This window comes from Trachurus trachurus (assembly GCF_905171665.1).
Source record: "Trachurus trachurus genome assembly, chromosome: 12".
NCBI lineage: Eukaryota > Metazoa > Chordata > Actinopteri > Carangiformes > Carangidae > Trachurus > Trachurus trachurus.
This window is the reverse complement of record NC_139908.1, coordinates 13,936,730-13,956,731: the sequence shown is the minus strand read 5'-3', so window position 1 is coordinate 13,956,731 and position 20,002 is coordinate 13,936,730. Positions and strand designations below refer to the sequence as shown.

Sequence of the window (20,002 nt, the reverse complement as noted above, 5' to 3'; positions counted from 1 at the left end):
CCTCGTGTCCGTCCGTCCAGGTGAGTGAAATCTTACACAGAAATCTACAAGACCAACGTGGAGCTGACACGTTTGTCCAGCGCCACCGTGATCCAGACAGGACGTGTGTGAGTGTCACTGTCTGTGTTGTCTGTGCTCTTCTGCACTTCATATTGTCACATCGCATTCCTGTATGAGGAGTGTGTGTGTTGTGAGTGTGTGTGTGTGTGTGTGTGTGTGTGTGTGTGTTTGTGGGAGGGGAAGGGGGGGCGGGGTTTAATTCCAGACATCCTGCTCTTATTGTCAACCGCCCCAGGTCGACTGCTGCTCAACATGTCAGGCTGAAAGAGAACAAAATGGGGCCCATGCCACTGTGAGTGATCACACACATAGACACACACACACACACACACACACACACACACACACACACACACACACACACACACACACACACACACACACACACACACACACACTTTCCTCTACATATCAGTTTAGGATCACCACAGTGTTGTGATAAGAAATTAAGGTTAAATTTGGTGGGAATTTTTTTTTTCCAAAAACAGACATTCAGTGTTTCATCACTGTTTTTTTGGAACAATAACTTTGAATGTCTTTTACAAACTCCTGCATCTTCAGTCTGATCGGCCTCCAACACCGTGATGCAAAAATTAATCAATATATTGTAATTGCCAGATTGAGATTTAGGTTTAAGTGGTAATTTCTGCATTTAATTTTACTGACATAATATAATTTTTTATGTACGTAATATTGTCTGTAAGTTTTGTGAGATCTGAACTTGACAAGATTGTTCCCTAATGTTTAGAAAGATATTATTTGTTAAGTGCGGGATTTCTGTTGCACCACATTGCTTCATTGTAAAATGTGTAAACTGTATATTTATATGATGTGGACATCGCATTTGGCCACCTCGTGGTTTCAATATTCAATTTAAAAGTCATTAAGTTATTTCTTGATTAAATTTTGGGACTTAATTCTTGTTTGAGGTTCCTTCAAGTTAATATAATTTCTCTTGATTATCTTGTCCCATCATGACTTATTTTATATATCAATGTCAATATGACATAACAATATAATGATTTTATATACTGTAGCCCATGTATGTCGCTTTTTACAACAAAAGTGTTCTCATATAATGAAAAGATAAAAGGTTGTTAATTACTGCATATTATAATCAATAGAGGTAGTTATGTAATTTGAGCCGGGGTGGAAACAAAGACACATTCTCAGTAACCAAATAAAGCAGATATTGAACATTTAAGTTGATTTAAATTTTTTGTGAAATCTTTCATTTCCTATCTTAGAAATAATAATAAAAAGTGACACAATTAAACAACACAATACACGCTCATAAAACTTATGCAGCAAGAATTTGAATAACACTGATAAAAACAACAACTCTGAAAGATTTACACAAGTAACAGTTTATTTTTCCCCAAAAGAGAAAAACAACAACATTTTGGTAATAAATCCTTCATATGAACAAGATATGTAACAGTGAAAGAAGCACTGTCAACAAATCAACAGTTTATGCACAATATCAAAAACAACAAAAGTGCAAATAGGATTCCTTAAAACAAGTTTCTAACTTACTGACAACTCATTTTCTCCCTGTACCATCACTCACACTTGTCCTGTGCTACAGCGCCCTCTTGTGGTTTTAAAGGCACATGTTTTGCCCGGAGCACACTGTCGCAGTTGTGTACCATTTTGAGAATTAAAACAAACCAAAACTATTCAAAAAGAAGGGAAAAAAAAAACACTAAATAAATTAGGGCCAGACACTTTGAGTCACTCAACGAAAGAATCAGGTTCTCCCCTCCGTCCTGAGAGTCTGGGTGCTTGGGATTCCCTGAGGTTTTTGAAAAAAGTGCACAAGAGAAAAATGCAGAAAAACTCAAAAACACAACAAGTTGCAGAGACATATTTCACACTGTTTATAACTTTGGTGTTTCCCTGCTTCAGTTCTTAACCAAACTTAGAAATCTGAAGTCCTGTCAGCTCACAGGAACAAACACGAATCTGCATTTTCAAAGGGCCGTTATTATCTCTGAGGGAAACGCCACCTGTCAGACCTCTTTGTTCCGTCGCGGGATCACAATCCTGCGATAAGTCCGTCTTTCAGAGATGTTGCGTCTGACTTTGACCACCGGCGGAGGAGCCAGCTCCAGCTCCAGTGAGGGGCTGGAGTGGGACTTCTTCAGCCCGCCTTCCTCGTCCTCTTCCTCCCCCGGAGCGTCTGCACACATGGCCTTATCAAACTGGCTCAGGTCTGCGGTGCTCAACACGCCGTTGCCTGTCTTCTGCATGCTCTGCCAGGCCTCCAGCACCTGGTTGTAGGTCTCATAGCGACACATCTGCAGGGTGGGAGCAAAAAGAAACTGGGTCACTTTTTGTTTTTTTTCTCACACCTGTATTTGCACATTTTCCCAGAGCAGCTCCTCTACCTCGTGCTGCAGGTAATCTGCTCTGACTCGATGCTCCTCCAGCTCCTTGGCTTTGGCTTTTTTGCCCTCCGGTGGGTTTTCCTGCAGATAGGACAGGTCCGCCTTAAAGGACTCTAACATTCCTGCATGAGACTGCAGCTGACGCTCCTGCACAGGAAATAGCAGAGAGGAACAAATTAAAGCTTTCATGCAAATAAGCTCAATGCAAATCCTGCTGAACAGCAAACAGAACAGAACAAAAGGCCATCAGGTATGATCAGGAACAGAGTCTGTGCACTGTATGTATGGATATCTATCTGTCCTGTGCCTGTTGAAACAAAGAAAATAACCTTGTCATACTGTCCTGGGAAAGATGTGAATCATGGCAAGTGTCACATGGCATGTGTCATGTCTGTTACATTAATTTAAAACATTTAAAAAGAAATTGACTGTTTGATTTTAAAGTAAAAAAGAACTACATTGACACTGTCAGGAATGAGAAGTTTAATTCACTAACAAATAAAATAGCTGTTGTTCACTTAAGATTACATTTGTTCCTGTAATAGCTTAAGAGGCTAATGTTAGTAAAATATAATATAATATATTATATATATAATATTGCTATAAAAGATGTTGGATTGGACGATTTTCTCTTCTCTCCTGCTTCTCCTAGTCTCAGTTCAATGGGACAAAAATATTGTTCAAAATGACATATGTGATGGTTTTGAAGTGATGTTCCATGATATTATTGAGAAAAAGAAGATATAGTATATAAAATAGCATTCTTTGGTCGTAATTTTGCAGTATCTCTTGATTTATTGGCCAAAACTTGAGCTTAAATTACGAACAGGTTCAGAAATAGTTTTTATACCATGAACAATAACATTTCTCAAGCCGCCTATAAAACGGAAACAACAAATATACAACACACACACACACACATTTGGTATAGAAATAGGAGTTCACAGTTCAGAAGAAAAACATGCAAAATAACTTGTAATTATAAGGAAATCAAAGCCACTAAGAAAGAGAAGTATGGTTGTGTACCAGAGTGTGAGCAGACTGCGTGGCGGGGAGGATCGGCCTGAAGAACTTCCTCTGGGAGCCGACGGCCGCGGGGAACGGAGGCGACGAGTGGAGAGCCGAGACCAGGTTGATGCGGCTGATCCACGAGTTCATCTCCACTTTGGATCTGAGCAACAAAACAAACAAGATCTCTGAGTGTGGCACGTACACACACATACAAACATGCACATACAGATTCCAGCTGTGCCGTGACTTACGAGGCCTGGAAGAGGAAAACCCTCCAATCAGCCGTCTGCAAACGGAAGACGTGCGGTTTCTTGGTGTAATCAGCCGCCTGCTCGGCCAGAGAGTGGTGCACGCTCACCACCTCCTCGGTAGTCTGCTGCTCCCTCCTGTAATCATCCTGACACGCAAACACACAAACACAATGAGGGGATATTACAGAAATGTATTTATAATGACAGACAACACTGAATTATTTTCACAACACAGTAAAAGCTGGAGCTGAGTTTCTGACCTTCTGTAAGTAAAGGACCATTCCCCTCAGGACGCCGTAGAAAGTCTTCCAGCCTCTTTTCCCCCACGGAGCTGCAACAAGGTAGAAACAGGTGTGTGTATGTGAGGAATAGACACTAACAGCATTCACATTATAATTACATGATAACACACAGTGTTTCCTCTACATTCATTTAGGAGTGGCGGGCCGCCATTCCTAAATCCTAGCCGCTGCTCCTTTGCCATAATCCCTATAGTTTTAGGAGTAGGTTCGTTACATTTATTTGTCGGTGCAAGCTATTTTTAGAACAGCGGAGCAGAGCCGTGAGCTGCTCAGAGCTACGCTACGGAGGCTCATGGGATTTCTTGGTTTCCCTCATCAAACTCATCTAATACACAATCCAACAACTCCAAAACACTTTCGTGGACAAACTGTGACCTGTACATTCACCACGCTATGAGATAATAATGGAACGTTACGAGACAGAGTTGTTTTCTGATGTTTTTTGATGAGGGAAACCAAGAGATCCCATTAGCCTCCGTAGCGTAGCTCTGAGCAGCTCGCAGCTCTGCTCCGTCGTTCTAAAAATAGCTTGCACTGACAATTAAAGGTAACAACCCTACTATGACTATAGGGATTATGGCAATGGGCCAATTTGCCAAAATGTTCAACTATCCCTTTAAAATGCAGTTACAACAAATTTCAGGACTTAATGTTGACAATGTTTTGTAAAGTTATTGAATAAAAAAACTAAAAACTATCCTAATAGTCAAATTAAGGCCGACTTACTGCGTTTGCCGTCAGTGTCGGCATGGAGCTTTCTCTGGAGGAATCCCTCTTTGACCACTGCGGCCTTTTTGTCAAGAGGAACATCCTGGAAGGGGTTGGATTTTGTATGCAGCGTGGCACAGTCTCCTGTGTCTTCATCCGGCAACACAGAGTTTTTCAACTCCTCCTCATTACTGAAACACACAACGGGAGATTATTTAGTTAGGGACATGACAAAGGTGTAGTCATTGAAAGAGAGCAGATAAAAAAACATCTGTCCACTTACATTGCCCACTCCAGCTGCTCGTTCTTAATGGAATTGTAAAGACTCTATAATGCAGATGGAGAGAGGAAAGATGTAAAATAACAATTTCATCAACATCTTGATTTAATAAAATGTGTTCTCTGAAAGCTTCGGTGACGGCCTCACTTTCAGGAGATCCTTGTTGAAGTTTTCATCTTCATTCATCCCGTCCAGGTTGGTCACAAACTTCGAGGAGGACATGGATTTTCCCACATGCTGTCATCACACACAAAAAACTGATTACACGTCTCACACAGATCTTTAGATAACAGCGTCAAGTCACAACAGAATCTACAATATCCTCAATCACTTCTTTCACGCATAAATGTCTCACCTGTCCATGCAAGTCAGTGTTGAGAAGCATCAAAGCGCAAGTCAGAGCCAACACGGCCCCTGGGGGTATTTAAAAAAAAAAAAAAGTGTTAATGACACATGTATCTGTCACATAAAAGCTCTCACAGCTGTGTCTATGAGCATGAATCACAAAAACATCACACAACCAGTGACAGAGACTCACCTGAGGAGGAGAAGGAGTCGGGGTTGCACTCTTGGTAGCGACACGCAAAATGCTGAAGCACGCGTTCCCTCTCCTGGCTCTCCCCGATCAGCACCACCACCTTCAGGAACGACCTGAGACAGAGAGAAAGAAACTGAAACCGTAAGCGACGACGAGTCTGTCATTGCAGGCCGTTCACACTCTGCCTCTGTGATTCTCACCTCAGGGCATGATCCAGGGTCTGCCCGGTGAAGTCGAAAAATTTGAGATATTCCTCTCCGACAGCTTGACTGAAGGCGTTACTGAACAGAGAAAACAAAAAAATTCAGTATGATTGTTATCGTGACTTAGAGGGTTTAGAAAACAATCAATCAATCTTTTTTTTTTTATCAGCTTGAAACTGTAAACAAAGGAAGATGATGCTGCGCTGGCAAAAGAAACCATGTGACCTCCAGACTATGATTCCCGCGCACATACAGAGGAAGTTGGTTCTTTTTCACAGATTAAACAAGAACTGAAAACCCACTGGTTCAGCTTCTCAGCCTCACCCTCCTGCAGCGATGACATCACTGAGCTCAGAGGTGAAACAGGTGTCAAATGTTCAACCAGTTCATCATCATCGACGAGTACTCCAGTGTTACAGTTCCAGTTTCAGGAAGTAGATACCGTAGATGCTACGATTCCCACCATGCAGTTCAATAGCGTCTTAAAATAAACTCTCCATGTCTGGGTAATGCGTGGGTTGTTTTAACCTTAACGCCGCCACATAGTTTCTGTTATTAGTTCAGCATTAGGTCAGTTCAGCCTGGTGGCATCACCAAGGGGATTTTATCAGACTGTAGTAAGAGGATGGAATAAATGAAAGAGTGTTTCTTGTGGAATAAAGTTAGTTCTCCAAGGGCAAAAGGGTGTGGGGGGGCGCAGATATATTGACTTTTAAAATATTATTAAATCGTGTTACTGACCTGTAAAGAAAAATAAAAATCTCTGGACATATAACAACATGTGTATATTTAACAGAATTGTGGCCATGAATCATATACACATAAGGTGTGTCCAAGCAAATTTCCATTAGTATGATAAATAGTAATGTTGTGACAGTTTGTATGAATTAAATTCAACCTTTATCCCCACACTGTACAGCCTGCCCATGACATGATACATACATTTAGTTGTCATAATTTCACCGGTTTCCAATGAAATATTGTGTATTCTTCCATGTTAAATATATCATGAAATTCTACCGATGGAAATTTGCTTGGACACACTTTACATAAACACATCTTGTTTATGTGCTAGGGACTAAGACTAAGAGAAAGGTTTAGACTATAATCTGTCATGGAACTATTATCTGTTGTGGTTGTTGAACATTGTTGCCTGTAATCTTGTTGGCTCTATGCAAATATCAATAAAGAAAGTTTGGATTAAAAAAAAAAGTCTAGATTATAGACTGAGGTTGGCAGATTCAAAACATATCAAGTACTCTAATTCTCATTTTCTTCTTTTAATAATTTCCATATAGCCGAAATATTCTGATCAAAAAAGTTGTTGTTAACTTCTGAAAAGCCTGATAAAGATTTCCACCAGGTTTCTCCAGCACCATACATTGTTGTTCATGTTTTGTCAGTGATGTAAAGTGAATGTTGTTGTAATGGATGTTCAAAAGGTTGGATTGTTAAGAGCTGGCTATTTTGGGACTTTTTCATTGTTTGCTAATGTTTACGCAGCGCTGTGGTCGTGTCCGTCTTTGCCTGGGCGTAGTTGTTATTCATTCACTGATGTTATATCAATGTATTATATTCTAGCTCTAAAGTTATTCATCGATGCTGTGGTTGACATTTACTCCAGCTGGGAATTCCCCACCGCAGCAGTAAAACCCTCTGCAACCCTCTACTTGTGGGTTTTAGCAGCGGTGCCCTCAACACAGTCATTCCACGAACAGACAGATTGAAATGATCTAAAAACATGTTCTTACTCTTTATCCAAATGTTTCACCACATCCACCCGTTGGATGCCGTCCAACTTATAGAGCCGCTCGGCGAGGCGGCGGGCCATCTCTCTCTCCACCTCGCCTCCGTTCATGTGATTCTCCCGAGGCACAGCTGACTCAGGAGGGTCGGGTTGCTCCCCGTTGGCCACCACTGTCTGTACATCCCCATCCTCGGGAGCTCCTTCCTCTCCGCCCTGACGTGACGTCTCCTCCTCTGCCTGCGTGCCCACCTGATTTACCTCAGCCTCTGCTGTGGGCTGTGCGGCGGCTTCAGTCTCGGGAGACAGCTGCTCCGTTGTCTCTGACTCATCTGAATTCTCTGGTTGCGCGAGCTGCTCGGCCGTCTGCTCTGACTGAACCGACTCCTCCGTCTGCTCTGACTGAACCGACTCCTCCGTCTGCTCCTCCTCCGTCTGCTCTGACTGAACCGACTCCTCCGTCTGCTCCATCTGCTCTGTGGTTTCGGGCTGGGCTGGCTCCTCCTCCGTCAGCTCCATCTGTGCCGACTGTTCCAGATGTTGTGACTGCTGTGATTCCTGGATTTGCTCTGGCTCTTCCGGCCGCTCGGCCTCGGGTTGTTCAGGTTGCGGTGACGCCGCTCCTCTCTCCTGTGAACTCGTGTGGTCGCACTCTGAACAACTTATCTCCTCCAGGTTTTCACTCAGGTCCAATACGTCTTGTGAGTTTTCTATCTTCTCTGCATTTTCTAACCCCTGCACTGATGCTTCTTCTCTCTCTTCGTTGTCCGCTGCCTCTGACTGTTCAGGGTCCATGTCACGATCTACATCTTCACGCATTTCTGGCTCTTCGGTCTGACCTGTGGGATCTTCATGTAACCGTTCCGGTATCTCTGTGTCCTCTTCAGTTCCCGAACAGCAGCTCTCCTCCGAAGGCTCTTCCTGTTGCGGATCAATAAGCTTATCGGGGTTTTGTGTCAGCCCAGTGTCGTCAGGCTGTGGCGGCTCTGCAGAAACCTCCCTACAAAGTGTGGATGGAACATGCAATGCAGTCAGTGTTATATTTGCACTTACTGTGACACGATTAACATAATGAAAGCATTTACTTTTAGTGCACACTTCCTGTTCCCCTTTTTTTGATACTCACACATAACTGAGACAACTGACAGTTTTTGCCTCTTCACTTTCCTCAGGGCAAGATACGTTTATCACACTCTGCTCTGCATCTTCTTCTTCGTCCTCGTCGTCCTCGTCTTCTTCCTCGCCTCCCTCCTCGTTCTCCTCTTCGCTCTCTACCACACTATTTGCTGAAGTTTGCTCTTCCTCTGAGTCTCCCTGTCCAGTCAGCAAAACGCTGGGCTCCTCCTGTTCCTCTTCTGGTTTTAAATCCTCAACGCTGTCCGCCTCATCCTCCGAGTCTTCAATCACATTAACAATATCGATTAAGTCCACAGTTTCAACTGTATCCGATGGTGATGAGCGTCCTTCCTCCTCCTCCTCCTCCTCTTCTTCTTCTTCTTCTTCTTCGTCTGTGTCTGCCCTCAGTGGGATTTCTGGGATTTTTTTCAGACACATGAGAACATCAGAGTTTTGCAGTAAAAAACTACACTTATTTCATTTTTTTATAATTTGTTGCATGCATGGACATTTTTAAATTGTAACATTACTGACAAAATGAGATTGCCCTTTACACATTCCATGCCTGGATATGAGCAGGATGAAGATAACTTATTTTTCCTGCCCCTTACTCATTTCCTTTTAAACTAGATGGTCTGCCAAATTACTTGTAATTAATACCGACAGAAAAGAAAACACGAGCAAATCTATCATGACCAATGACTTCCTAATAAAAAATAAAGAAATTATTACAAGAACAACTACCTACACATTCCATATGAACTCATAATTTTCTCTTTGTACCTTCTCTTAAACTCCAGCCTCCTTACAGCCTTTGAATTTCAGTCAAAACACTCAAGAAATACAACAATAAACAAGAAAACTAACGGAAACATGTTTCTTTAAAGGTGTTAATACGTACCATTGTCACTGTCTACTGACTCGTGTGCTGAACCTTCCTTTTCCTGTGTCGCCGGCTCTTCTGCATCTGCAGCATCACATGGCTGGAAATTGCAACACAGGCCGATCGATCATGAGCATGACATGTGTGAGAGAAAACTTGTGACGGCCGGTGGGGTTGGTGAGTAGGTAGCTACGGTCCTGAGACTCATCTGACTAACATGATGTCTGCTCTCACTTCTCAACCCACTACAACAAAATAAACATGTGTCTCTAAGGACATAAAGACTGGTGTAGTCAGCGAGGGAAGAGGTAATGACACAGGAAGTGCCGTATAAAAGGTGTAGCTACACAGACACAGAAATAGACAAGTATCTAAATAACGGCGGTATAACGGCATTACATCTCCAATCACACATTACTCACCTCTGAGCCGTTTCCTGTCCACTCTACGCCTGAATTCAGAGGCTGTGAGTCAAACTCATCTTGTTCCTCCCTCTCCTCCGGTGCGAGAGGTTCAGCGTTATCATCGTCAGACTGGTGAAGTGACAGGGAAGTGGTGCCTGGGCTCGTCGTCACGCCACCGTAGTTCAGCTCATTCGCTAGGCTCCTGTCAGTCATAGGTGAAGGCGTCTCTGTGAAGGGGCCGGGCATGTCCCACTGCACTGTGGCGATAGAAAGCCGAGGACTGGTGCAGCTCATGGGGTGCGCTGGCCATATTATTTGCTCCCACTGCTCTGCCGCCTCAGGACTCTCTTGTCCTGCCCTCAGGGTGAGACTGAGTTGATCTGCCCCATGTGCCTGGTTTATCAGCACGCCCGTCGCGCCCAAAACAATGGCCTCCTGTTCTCCATTGATGCGCTGGTGCTCTATAGACATCCATGAGTCTTGTTGAGGCTCCTGCAAGAATGAATCTGTGTGATCTGGCAGAGAGGAGCACAAGGTTTCCTCCTCCATTAGAGTCTGCCTCAGTTTAGTTTGTTATGTTGAGGTTTTCGTGGATTTCGGTGAGAGACGCTGTAGCTGTAAATGCCACACAATACCCCTCCCTTTGCTAAATGCAGTCCTGGCGGATGTTCATTTTTGTTAAGTTGCGTAAATCAGAGATCCCAAGTCATGTTATAACTTCCAGCGGCGCCATTCACAGATCTGTAACAAAAGACAGAACTCATTACAGTTTAAAAATATCTAACCACATCCTCATCTTCAGCAGCACAAGAAAAACTGGCATATATTTTAGGTCAGACACATTCGGCCTGATGTCGCCCAACAAAAACAAAACCGCTCTGTTAAAATGAGTCTTCATGAACTATTTGAATGCCACACTAAAAAAAAAAAAAAAACTTTTTGGGGAACCTCCAGCAGGGACATCTGATAGCTGATGAACAAAAGAAGCCATTCATGACCCTCTACTATATTTGGTTGTAGAGTAATAGCAACGAGATCTCTATTTTTCTATTCATCTGTGAGAAGGAGTCGATTTTAAAAGCCCCCACTACAAAAGGCAGTATTTCAAATTACAAAATATCACGCTGCCAAAACACAACCAAACAAAACACTCCACACACACACACACTCACTCACTGCACAATCCAGTTTGGAGAAGATTTATTCCTTCTTTTTTTTTTTAGCCCATCTTGATTATTTCTCAAATGTCTTAATCTCTTGGCATTGCAGCTGTGTAGTGCAACAGACTTCAGTGAAATGACACAAAAGCTCGTTTGCACTTCCTGACCACAGACGTGTATCAAATCAGCACAGCAACTGAGCAAGAGAGGCAGAGAGAGAGAGAGAGAGAGAGGCAGAGAGACAGAGGTGCATGTGTGGAGGTTTAGAAGGGGGGCAGAGGGTGGGGTTGAGGGGTTGTCTCTGCTGAGCAGTTTAACTATCTATCTACACCCTGTGTTTATCATTTTATCATGGTGCTGCACTCGGACTCAGGCTGATGGACCAAGCCGCGTTGAACTCTAAACCTGTCGTCACTGTGTGTTGCCAACACAAAAACCAAGGACATCTTGTCCGAGAAAGTCAGAAAAGTCAGAAGTTAAAACATCATCACATCTCATCCTTTTTCTGCCTGATTCAATCTTAAGTTTGATCTCAGATTCATCCCTCTATCTATGACACCATTTTTTTTTTTCAATACCTGTCTGTCTTCATTATTCTATTCACGTCATGTAACCAACATCCGGGACAGACTTTGACCACATTTCCTGTGTGGGTGCTCACTTCGCAGTTCCTGTCAGGGTGTTACAGTACATGTTTGAGAGTTAACGACGACTAGCAACACAGGATCATCTGTAAACACTGTGTTGGAAACAGAAAGAATGTATTTGCTTAAACTTTACAAACTGCAAAGTTGCCTCTTGGGGTATTTCCAGTTTAAAAGACTGAATTTCAAATGAATACAGTACCGATTATAATCTCCTAAAGCCCTTGTAGAAAATATTGAGCATTTCACATGATAACACGGTTAATCTTCTGTGTGTGATAGTATCTTTGGCAGCACTGTTGATACTAAACACTGTAGCTGAATGCTTGGATGACTCTGGAGATCCCCAGAAATAAACATTTTTTTCAACCTCGCACAAAGAGAAAATAAGTCAAAATTAAAGATACTTTCAGGCAAATATAAAATAAATCAACCAAAATTCACTTTGCCCTATGTGACGTTTACCATGAGAAGTTGCTAACAATGAATGGGAAGCTTTCACAGCGTGTCACCCTGGAGAGGATGCTTGACACATTAAAGGGGAAGTAGAAATATATTTACATTCAACAAAACATCCAACAGAGAACAAAATAAAAAGAGGAACACAGCCACTCTGGGGGAAAAGTGAAAGTGTGAAATGAGTTATAAATGTATACATGATGTGCAATAATAGAACTTGTCTATGGTGGATCAACCCTACCTAGTACTTCATTCATTACATTCAGTAAACACTGCACAGACGTAGACTTGAATACTTTTAAACTTCAAAGAGCTAAAATAAAATCTCATTAAGAGAAATCGTTTCAACTGTGGAGCATGACTTACCCCTTCCAGGCTCTTTAAAGCGACATCATATGATCAGCCAGCTTGTGAGGTTTTAAGTCAAGTCTTGTGGGAGGGAAAGACACACCACTGTGTTGCACTGGCTTGATACTGCTGTCAAAGAGCCGTGCCTTCGCAGACACATTCACCCACACACGAGTATACAAACACCCCTCAGTTGATTGTGCCTGAACCTGCTGCGCGCAACAAACCAGCTACACATCCGTTCTCTTAAAGGCAGGCAGCCTCTCAAGTCTGTGGTGTGGCATAAAGATGCATGCAGGTCACACGTCCCAGTCTGGACCAAGTCCCCCTCCTTCTCCTCCTCCTCCTCTGTGCTTCCTGTCCATTTTGAAGAGATCACGATCACAGTTTTCCGTCAGCCTTCGTCCCGTTCGTCTCGCTACAGCTGGGTGGGGAAAAACAGGGATAATTTAGAGAAGGGTAAGAGTGAGAGAAAGCAGCTGAATGGCAACAAGGAGGAAGGGAAAAAAAGGTACACGGTGATTGGCAGATAGCTCAAGGGCTCAGAGACACCTGAGAGGCCTCAGCCCACGCCCACTGTCCTGAAGGCATGTAAGCAGCACACATACATGTGATTCAGGTGAGAGGAGTGGCTCAGTTTCATTACAGCAAATGACAGCAGGAGCAATGTGGTAAAACCAGAAGTTGTCCAAATGCAGTATGCACATTTTAACTATACTACTGTACAGTAGTACTGCTGCTTTATTTCCTTCTGCCTGTCTGTGGGTAGAAACTCTGGTGCACACAGACTGTCTGACTGTGCTATTTTCACTGCTATTTTTAGTATCATCATAACTTAATTTAATTATTTTTATTATGTGGCCTTTGTTTAATTTTGGTAACAAACCACTTTAAAGACAATAAAAACAGTTCTATCTTTACTGACAGATTAGCACAAATAAAACTACCGGTATTCACTTGTTTAGCATCAGCTACAGTTTTATTAGCTTCATTAGCAGCAGCATTTAGCATCACTCCTTGCTAGCCTGGTTTAGCATTTTTCACACAAAATATTACTACTAGCACTAGTTACAAGCATTGATGCAGTTAGCTATAATTACTAACTACCACATTAACTAGTTGTAAAAACCATTTAGCTCACATGAGTGAAGTTATGTAAGGTCGTTATTCTTCATAATGTTGATTATACTTATTGGCGTAACCAAGTGTAAACAGTGTCATTAGCACGATTAGCATCCAAATAACCGTTGGTATTTAGAACGTTAGCGTTACCTAGCAGCAGTTAAGTGGCTGGAGGAGTTGGTGATATTGTTGTTGTAGTACTAGTGGTGGTACTAGTAGGATAGTATTATCTGTAGTAACCTAGTAATGCTGCTGTGGTTTGGCTGGTTTTCTTTTGTTGTTTACACACCACCATCATCATCATCACCGTGTTTGTTTGAGTGAGGCACAAGAGCATCTATCGTGGGGGGGCTCAGGGCTGTTGGTCCGACGGTAAGTTACCGCGCCACACCGCTAGGGGCGCTGCAGGCCTGTGCACCGGCAGCCTCTCCTCTCCTCTCCTCACCGTCATTCTCCTGCGCCCGTCCTCCGCTTTGTTTGTTCCGCACACGGCAGCAACAGAGCGTCTCTGCACACACCCACTCACCTTATTTGTGTGTTTTGTCCCAGATACTTTGAACTGTAGTGTAAGTGTATCGCCGCGCCGAGTTGCCTGCAACACCCGCAGCCGCTCGGTCAAACAACATGGCCAAGAAGACGAACGACCTGAAAACCTTCCTGGAGTCGTCTCTGAACGAGATCTTCAAAGCCACGGTGAGCGACATCCTGGACTCGGTGGACCGGACCCTGCGTGAGTACCAGGGCACGATACACAGGATCGAGTCCGAGAACGAGGGCCTGAAGAGGCGACTGCTTGCACACGAGAGCAGGGAGTCTGCTGCGGCCAGAGTCGGTAAATATCAACATCAGACTGTGTGTGTAGCCTCGTCATGCAGGCACCGACCCTTTGTTCAAGCATGTCCCGCAGAGTCAGCAAACTGTGCGCCGGTGGATAGAAATAAAGGTTGCAGCGCCACAGTAACGTAAACAACACTGCAAACAGACGTAAACAATGCTGCACTTACTTCGTTCAGAGTGGATTAATCAGTCAACTAAACATTAACACTGCGTCAACACTGGTTAATCATCGAGGCCTGTGAGAAGAGAAATTAGGCTAAACCATCAACTCTGACATTTTACTGACTAATAATTCACTATATAATGAAAACAGCTGGTTTATCTGGTATGGTTTAGGCATGCCAGACTTATAGTATAACATTATAATAACAGTCTGATGATTCTAGTAGGCTACAGCGTATGTGCATGGTCCACACACAGTGCACATATCACAGTATTTGTGGCCCTGGCCTTAAAATGGCAGTATCCATTTTTAAACATCAATCAATCACACTTTTTAAAGTTTATTTTATTATGTAGGAAAAAAAACAGCCCTTGTGGAGATCACATCTGTGCATGTAAGGAAACACAGCAGCATATAATATTAAGCTCCTCGCTATTTCTATACATTTTGCATGATACCTGCTAGTAAGAAGTGCATTCAATATGTTTTGGTGTTAAATGTGTCACCTATAGTGATGAAGCTGCAGAGAAGTATAACACAACTCTGCTAAACAACACTGTTTGTCTAGCACCAAGCTGATAAACTGGTAAAGTTAAGGACTAGCTGGTGAACAAAGGGGAGCGTTTTGTAGTGAAAGAGCCAAGCAGCTAGTGAGTATTGTGGTTATATTTGCTAGATTTTTAGAAACACAACCCCTAATAAAAGCTCAGATTTAAAACAACATGCGAACACACACAACTACAGTTAGGCCTATACCAGTGGTTTCAGCGAGCTTCCTCTACTCCCCCCAGTGTCAACACAAAAGGCAGCTTTAATATATTACTGCTGTCATAACTCTTGTTTTGTTTACAGTATAGATATGCATAGCACATAGTTGCAAGCTCATTTATTTTGGCCTTGAATTTTCACAGATGCTCGTGAACAAGATGACCCAGAAAAGTATTCGACCTCAGAGTGGAGCGGCGGCCCCATCAGCTCCACCAAGATGTCCATATGCAGCAGTGACAAGAAGAGCCGCAGAAGGAAGCACAAAGACAAGCTGAGGGACAGCACATCCTCTGCCTCTTTCTTCAAACAGACTAATCACGGTGTGGAACCGCCGTGTGTGAAGCCCTCAGAGGTAACTCTGTCCACACAGACCTTGGTATCAGTGAAGACGGAGCCCGGCTTGGATGAAAACGGCGCCATGGACCTCTCCCTCTCCCAGCCCTCGTCTCTTTTCAATCTGTTAGTGAAGTCGGTGAAAAGTGAGAACACAGAGGTGGGTTGTGACAGCCACGACGCATACGCGCCTCTGCTGCCACCTTCAGGCTCGGACCAAGAGTCCAGAGGCAGCGAAGTCAAAGTCACCATTGTTTCTGACAGCTACGTGCAGGACGATGGACCAGTTATTAAGACGGAGCAGGAGGAGGAGGAGGAGGAGGAGGAGGAGGAGCAGAACGGGGTGTTGGGGTACGGTGCTGATGACAGCTTCTGTAAGCAGGAGTTGAACCATGAGTTGAGGTATTACCCTGCGTCACAGCAAGATCCTGAGGGGCCGAGCAGAGAGGCAGAGCCAATTTCAGAGTCAGAAATAGAGACGCATAAGGAAAACGATTCACCCGCTGCTCCTGGAGACGAGGGTTTGGAGAACAACGACAACATACTGCACTGTCCCTCCTGTCCTAAAACATTCAGCCGAGCAACCTCGCTCAACACCCACCTCAAAACTCACAAAGAAAAGGTCCACAACTGCAGCTACTGCGGTAAACACTTCAGCCGAGCCGATCTCCTCAAATCCCACAAACGCACCCACACGGGGGAAAGACCCTACAGCTGCAACATCTGCAGCAAAACGTACGCCCACCCCAGTCAGCTCAGGATACACAAACGCATACACACCGGAGAGAAACCGTATTCCTGCTCGCACTGCGGGAAGCGCTTCAACGAGCACAACCAGCTCAAAGTCCACCTGCGGACTCACACCGGGGAGAGGCCTTACAGCTGCCAGGAGTGCGGCAAAACCTTCAGCAACGCGGGCAACCTGCGCATACACGAGAGGATCCACACCGGCGAGAAGCCGTACGGCTGCACCCAGTGCGGGAAAAGGTTCAACGGCCTGGGCGACCTCAAGACGCATAACAGGATCCACACCGGAGAGAGGCCCTACAGCTGCAAGCTGTGCAAGAAGACCTTCAGCCAGGCGGGCCACCTCACCATACACATGCGGATGCACACGGGAGAGAGGCCGTACAGCTGCGACGAGTGCGGCAAGAAGTTCACGGTGGCCAGCAGCCTCAAACTGCACCAGAGGACTCACACGGGGGAGAAGGAGTACAACTGCTCGTACTGCAGCAAGAGCTTCAGCCGGGCGGGCCACCTGAAGAGACACGAGCTGGTCCACACCAAAGAGAAGGTCTACCTGTGCAGCGACTGCGGAAAGACCTACACGGACCACTCCTCTCTGAAGAAACACTTGAAGAAGCACGCCGCCGCCAAGGAGCTGCTGATGGCTGAGTGCGAGGGCGGCGCCAGCGAGGCCGACTCGAACCCGGGCCCGGCCTCGGCCTCGGAGACACTTTAAAGACACTGATAGAAATTCCGACCAAATTTGCTTGAATGATGCAAAAGCTGAGATTCAAAATCCACTGACTACTTTGAAGCACATCTCCCGGCCTATAATCAGCATCATTTGTCATGATGATGGGGAGAAATGTATTGTTGAAACAGCAAGGACACTGGACAAGAGGATGCACGTGCACCAGAAATCAGGTGTGTGACTTGTAACAGTTTCATAAATGAGAGAGATCATCAGATACTAAACCACTTCCCTGCAGTTTTTGATACAAAGATATTTATTCTGCTGGAGGGGCATGGGCTCATTGAGATGAATGAAAGCCTTGTCTTCAGTCCGAGCACAGCCTGAAGCTTGAATGTAGTACTTTCACTCTTTATTATGAGATGCTCGTGACAGAATATAAAATAGTTACCACTGTGGTGGAGTGGTTGAATTATTAAAAGCTCCTGTGAAGTGGTTTGGTGTCTGATAAAACTTTAAACTGATTCACCTGCTGGACTTCATCTGCATCGTATTTCACTGTCTCCCCAGTACCTGTGAAAACACACAGCCAATAATGTAGCCCCCTGTGCTGCTTTAACACAGGGCCAAATATTTAGTAGTGATTCATTATTTAATTTTGATCAATTAACTAAGTGATATTCTACCTGTAGTCAACTCTCTGACAGAAAAAATTACTAAAATGACTTTAACATACATGATGTATGTTACCAAAATGTTGGTTCTATATTTATGAAATGATTCATAAGGAAAAAAAAAAAAAAAAAAGACTGCCAGGGTGTGATTATTATTTACACTGCTGTCGTGACTCGTGTCTTTAAGTAAGACATCACATCCCAGGTCCAGGGCTGCAGTCGAAAAGTTGCAAAGGACAAAGGAAAAGTTTTTAGGAAAGGAGAATATTTAAATTTTTTATTTGCAACCCAGGTAAAGTCTAGGTTCTGTTGTCTTGCCCTTTGACCTTCCTGTGAGGAGGGAAAAAAAGATAAGTTTGAGGGCTGTTGAGTAAAAATATCCAAATCTAACTGTTTTAGAAATAAAGTGCTTCTACACATATTTATACAACTTGTAGCCAGAGAGTTAGAAACGTGTACCGCTCAGTAACGTAAGGTGAAGATCATTGATATAATGCTGTATATAGCTTTAATTACACAGTCAGCTGTCCGATCTATTGAACTGACGAGAATGTATTTGTGTAATGATGTTACTGAAAATGATGTTAACGCAAATGTTCAGTATGGACGGACCAGCTCTCAGTAGTGAATGAATAATCGTTGGTAAGCCTGGCTGATCTCAGATAATGTGGAGCTTCTCGTGGATTCGTTCTAGGTTTACCCCTGTGACACCACATCGGTCTCACCATGAATAATGTGCAAGTGACACACGCAGGAGTAAAGTCTCATGTTCGTGATAATCGGCCTACTGTTAGTTGTGGTGGCAACTGGTTGATATACCTGCATAGCAATGTATATTAAACTGAGTGTTTGCTGCTAGGAATTTATCGTGATTTACTTCTGTGTGATTTGTGTCTAAATTAAAGAGAAACATTAACCAGAAACATTTTTCTGTCTTTTTTTTTCTTTACTTAAGATACGCTTTTATTTCAAATTATAGAAAATGTGCAGGAAAATTATGTTCACTAAAAGTACAAATACATTCATTCATTTGGTGAGACTGTGAAAGCAGATACACATATATAGTACGTACCTGTAAGTGCTTGTGTGTAATGCAGTGGTTCCTGCCTTTATTCCCTCAAGCTATACAAAAAAAAAACCTCACAATTACTTGTTAATCGCGGTATTAAACGCCACAATCAATTGATCGCAAAGATTCCTAAATACCGTCACTTTCCAAAAAAAGATTATGTATGAACCTGTGTCGGCAGATGTGCGCCAAAGTAAAGGTAAATGCACAGATACTGGTCCATTTACCTAACGTAGCATTAAATTGATATGAATTTAAATGCGAGTGTCATTTGTAATTAAAAAAAAAGATTAAAATTAACTTTTGGTATCGATGACACTTCCCCTGGCGGATTAATAATTGGTCATATTTTAATAGATATTTAAAATATTTTATAATAAGTAATGTATATTTTAACTATATTTTATTTTACACATTAATAGTGTTTTGAAATTAATTAATGCATATAATCGTGATAATCGTAATACCGTGATTATTTCTCTGACAGTAATCGTACCAAAAAAATCTATTATCGTGACATCCCTACATGTGAGAATTGTGGTTTAATTAGGAATCCAAAATGTGTCTTGTCTACATAAATCCACAGTGATGGAAAATAGTTTTCGCAGGTGAAGAAATGATGCTGTGACAGACAAGGAAGCTTCATGTTGAAGGTTCAGTTGTCTCAGTCTCAGTATGAAACATGATTGGATCACAGGTCCTTCAGTTTTGAGTATGTAACATATTATTACTGTAAGACATTTTACAGGATTAGTTCACCCAAATGACAGAAGACCTATTTTTCCTCCTACCTCGAGCTGGAATGTAGATATTTTTGACTGACATTTCCCTGCAACAGAGATGAATGGGATTCATTATGTGTTCAAAAACACACAGTCAGCTGATTTCACAGGAAACTATTTCTTCATTATAAAGACGCTCAACCCAAGGTCTGTGGATTGTCCAGAGTAACCAGGACACGACTCTGGAAAAACAAGTGAATTTCTATCTCTCAGGTCATATTTTCATGATCAGTTACTGATAAATACATTTCTTGTCTTCAAATTGAAAATAATTTTGGAGGAAATGCCCATTAAGATTCTCATAGCCCACTGTTTGATCTTCATTTTCCTCTTTCA

General features: G+C 43.1%; 2 protein-coding genes across 3 annotated transcripts; one reads left to right on the top strand and one right to left on the bottom strand.

The window, feature by feature from the left end:
* Window positions 1–1,489: 1,489 nt before the first annotated feature.
* Window positions 1,490–14,379, bottom strand: LOC310994856 (uncharacterized protein). Of its 2 annotated transcripts, XM_083983730.1 has the most exons (17): window positions 14,150–14,379; window positions 12,520–12,925; window positions 9,909–10,631; window positions 9,505–9,586; window positions 8,614–9,019; window positions 7,495–8,487; window positions 5,741–5,821; window positions 5,541–5,653; window positions 5,358–5,416; window positions 5,150–5,239; window positions 5,006–5,049; window positions 4,741–4,913; window positions 3,973–4,043; window positions 3,713–3,858; window positions 3,477–3,621; window positions 2,451–2,597; window positions 1,490–2,360 (listed from the first exon to the last, which is right to left on the bottom strand). In XM_083983730.1, the coding sequence occupies exons 3-17, from the start codon at window positions 10,437–10,439 to the stop codon at window positions 2,073–2,075; spliced, it is 3,369 nt and encodes a 1,122-aa protein (XP_083839856.1). In that variant the 5' UTR covers window positions 10,440–10,631; window positions 12,520–12,925; window positions 14,150–14,379; the 3' UTR covers window positions 1,490–2,072. The 2 variants fall into 2 exon arrangements, with proteins under 2 accessions (XP_083839856.1, XP_083839857.1); XM_083983731.1 differs by lacking the exons at window positions 12,520–12,925; window positions 14,150–14,379 and adding an exon at window positions 11,067–11,206.
* On the top strand, window positions 14,248–18,719 carry LOC310994857 (uncharacterized protein; the record flags this gene model as incomplete). Its single annotated transcript, XM_083983732.1, has 2 exons — window positions 14,248–14,455; window positions 15,535–18,719. 2 exons carry the CDS (start codon window positions 14,248–14,250, stop codon window positions 17,184–17,186), a joined length of 1,860 nt encoding a protein of 619 aa, XP_083839858.1. The 3' UTR covers window positions 17,187–18,719.
* Between the last annotated feature and the right edge of the window lie 1,283 nt (window positions 18,720–20,002).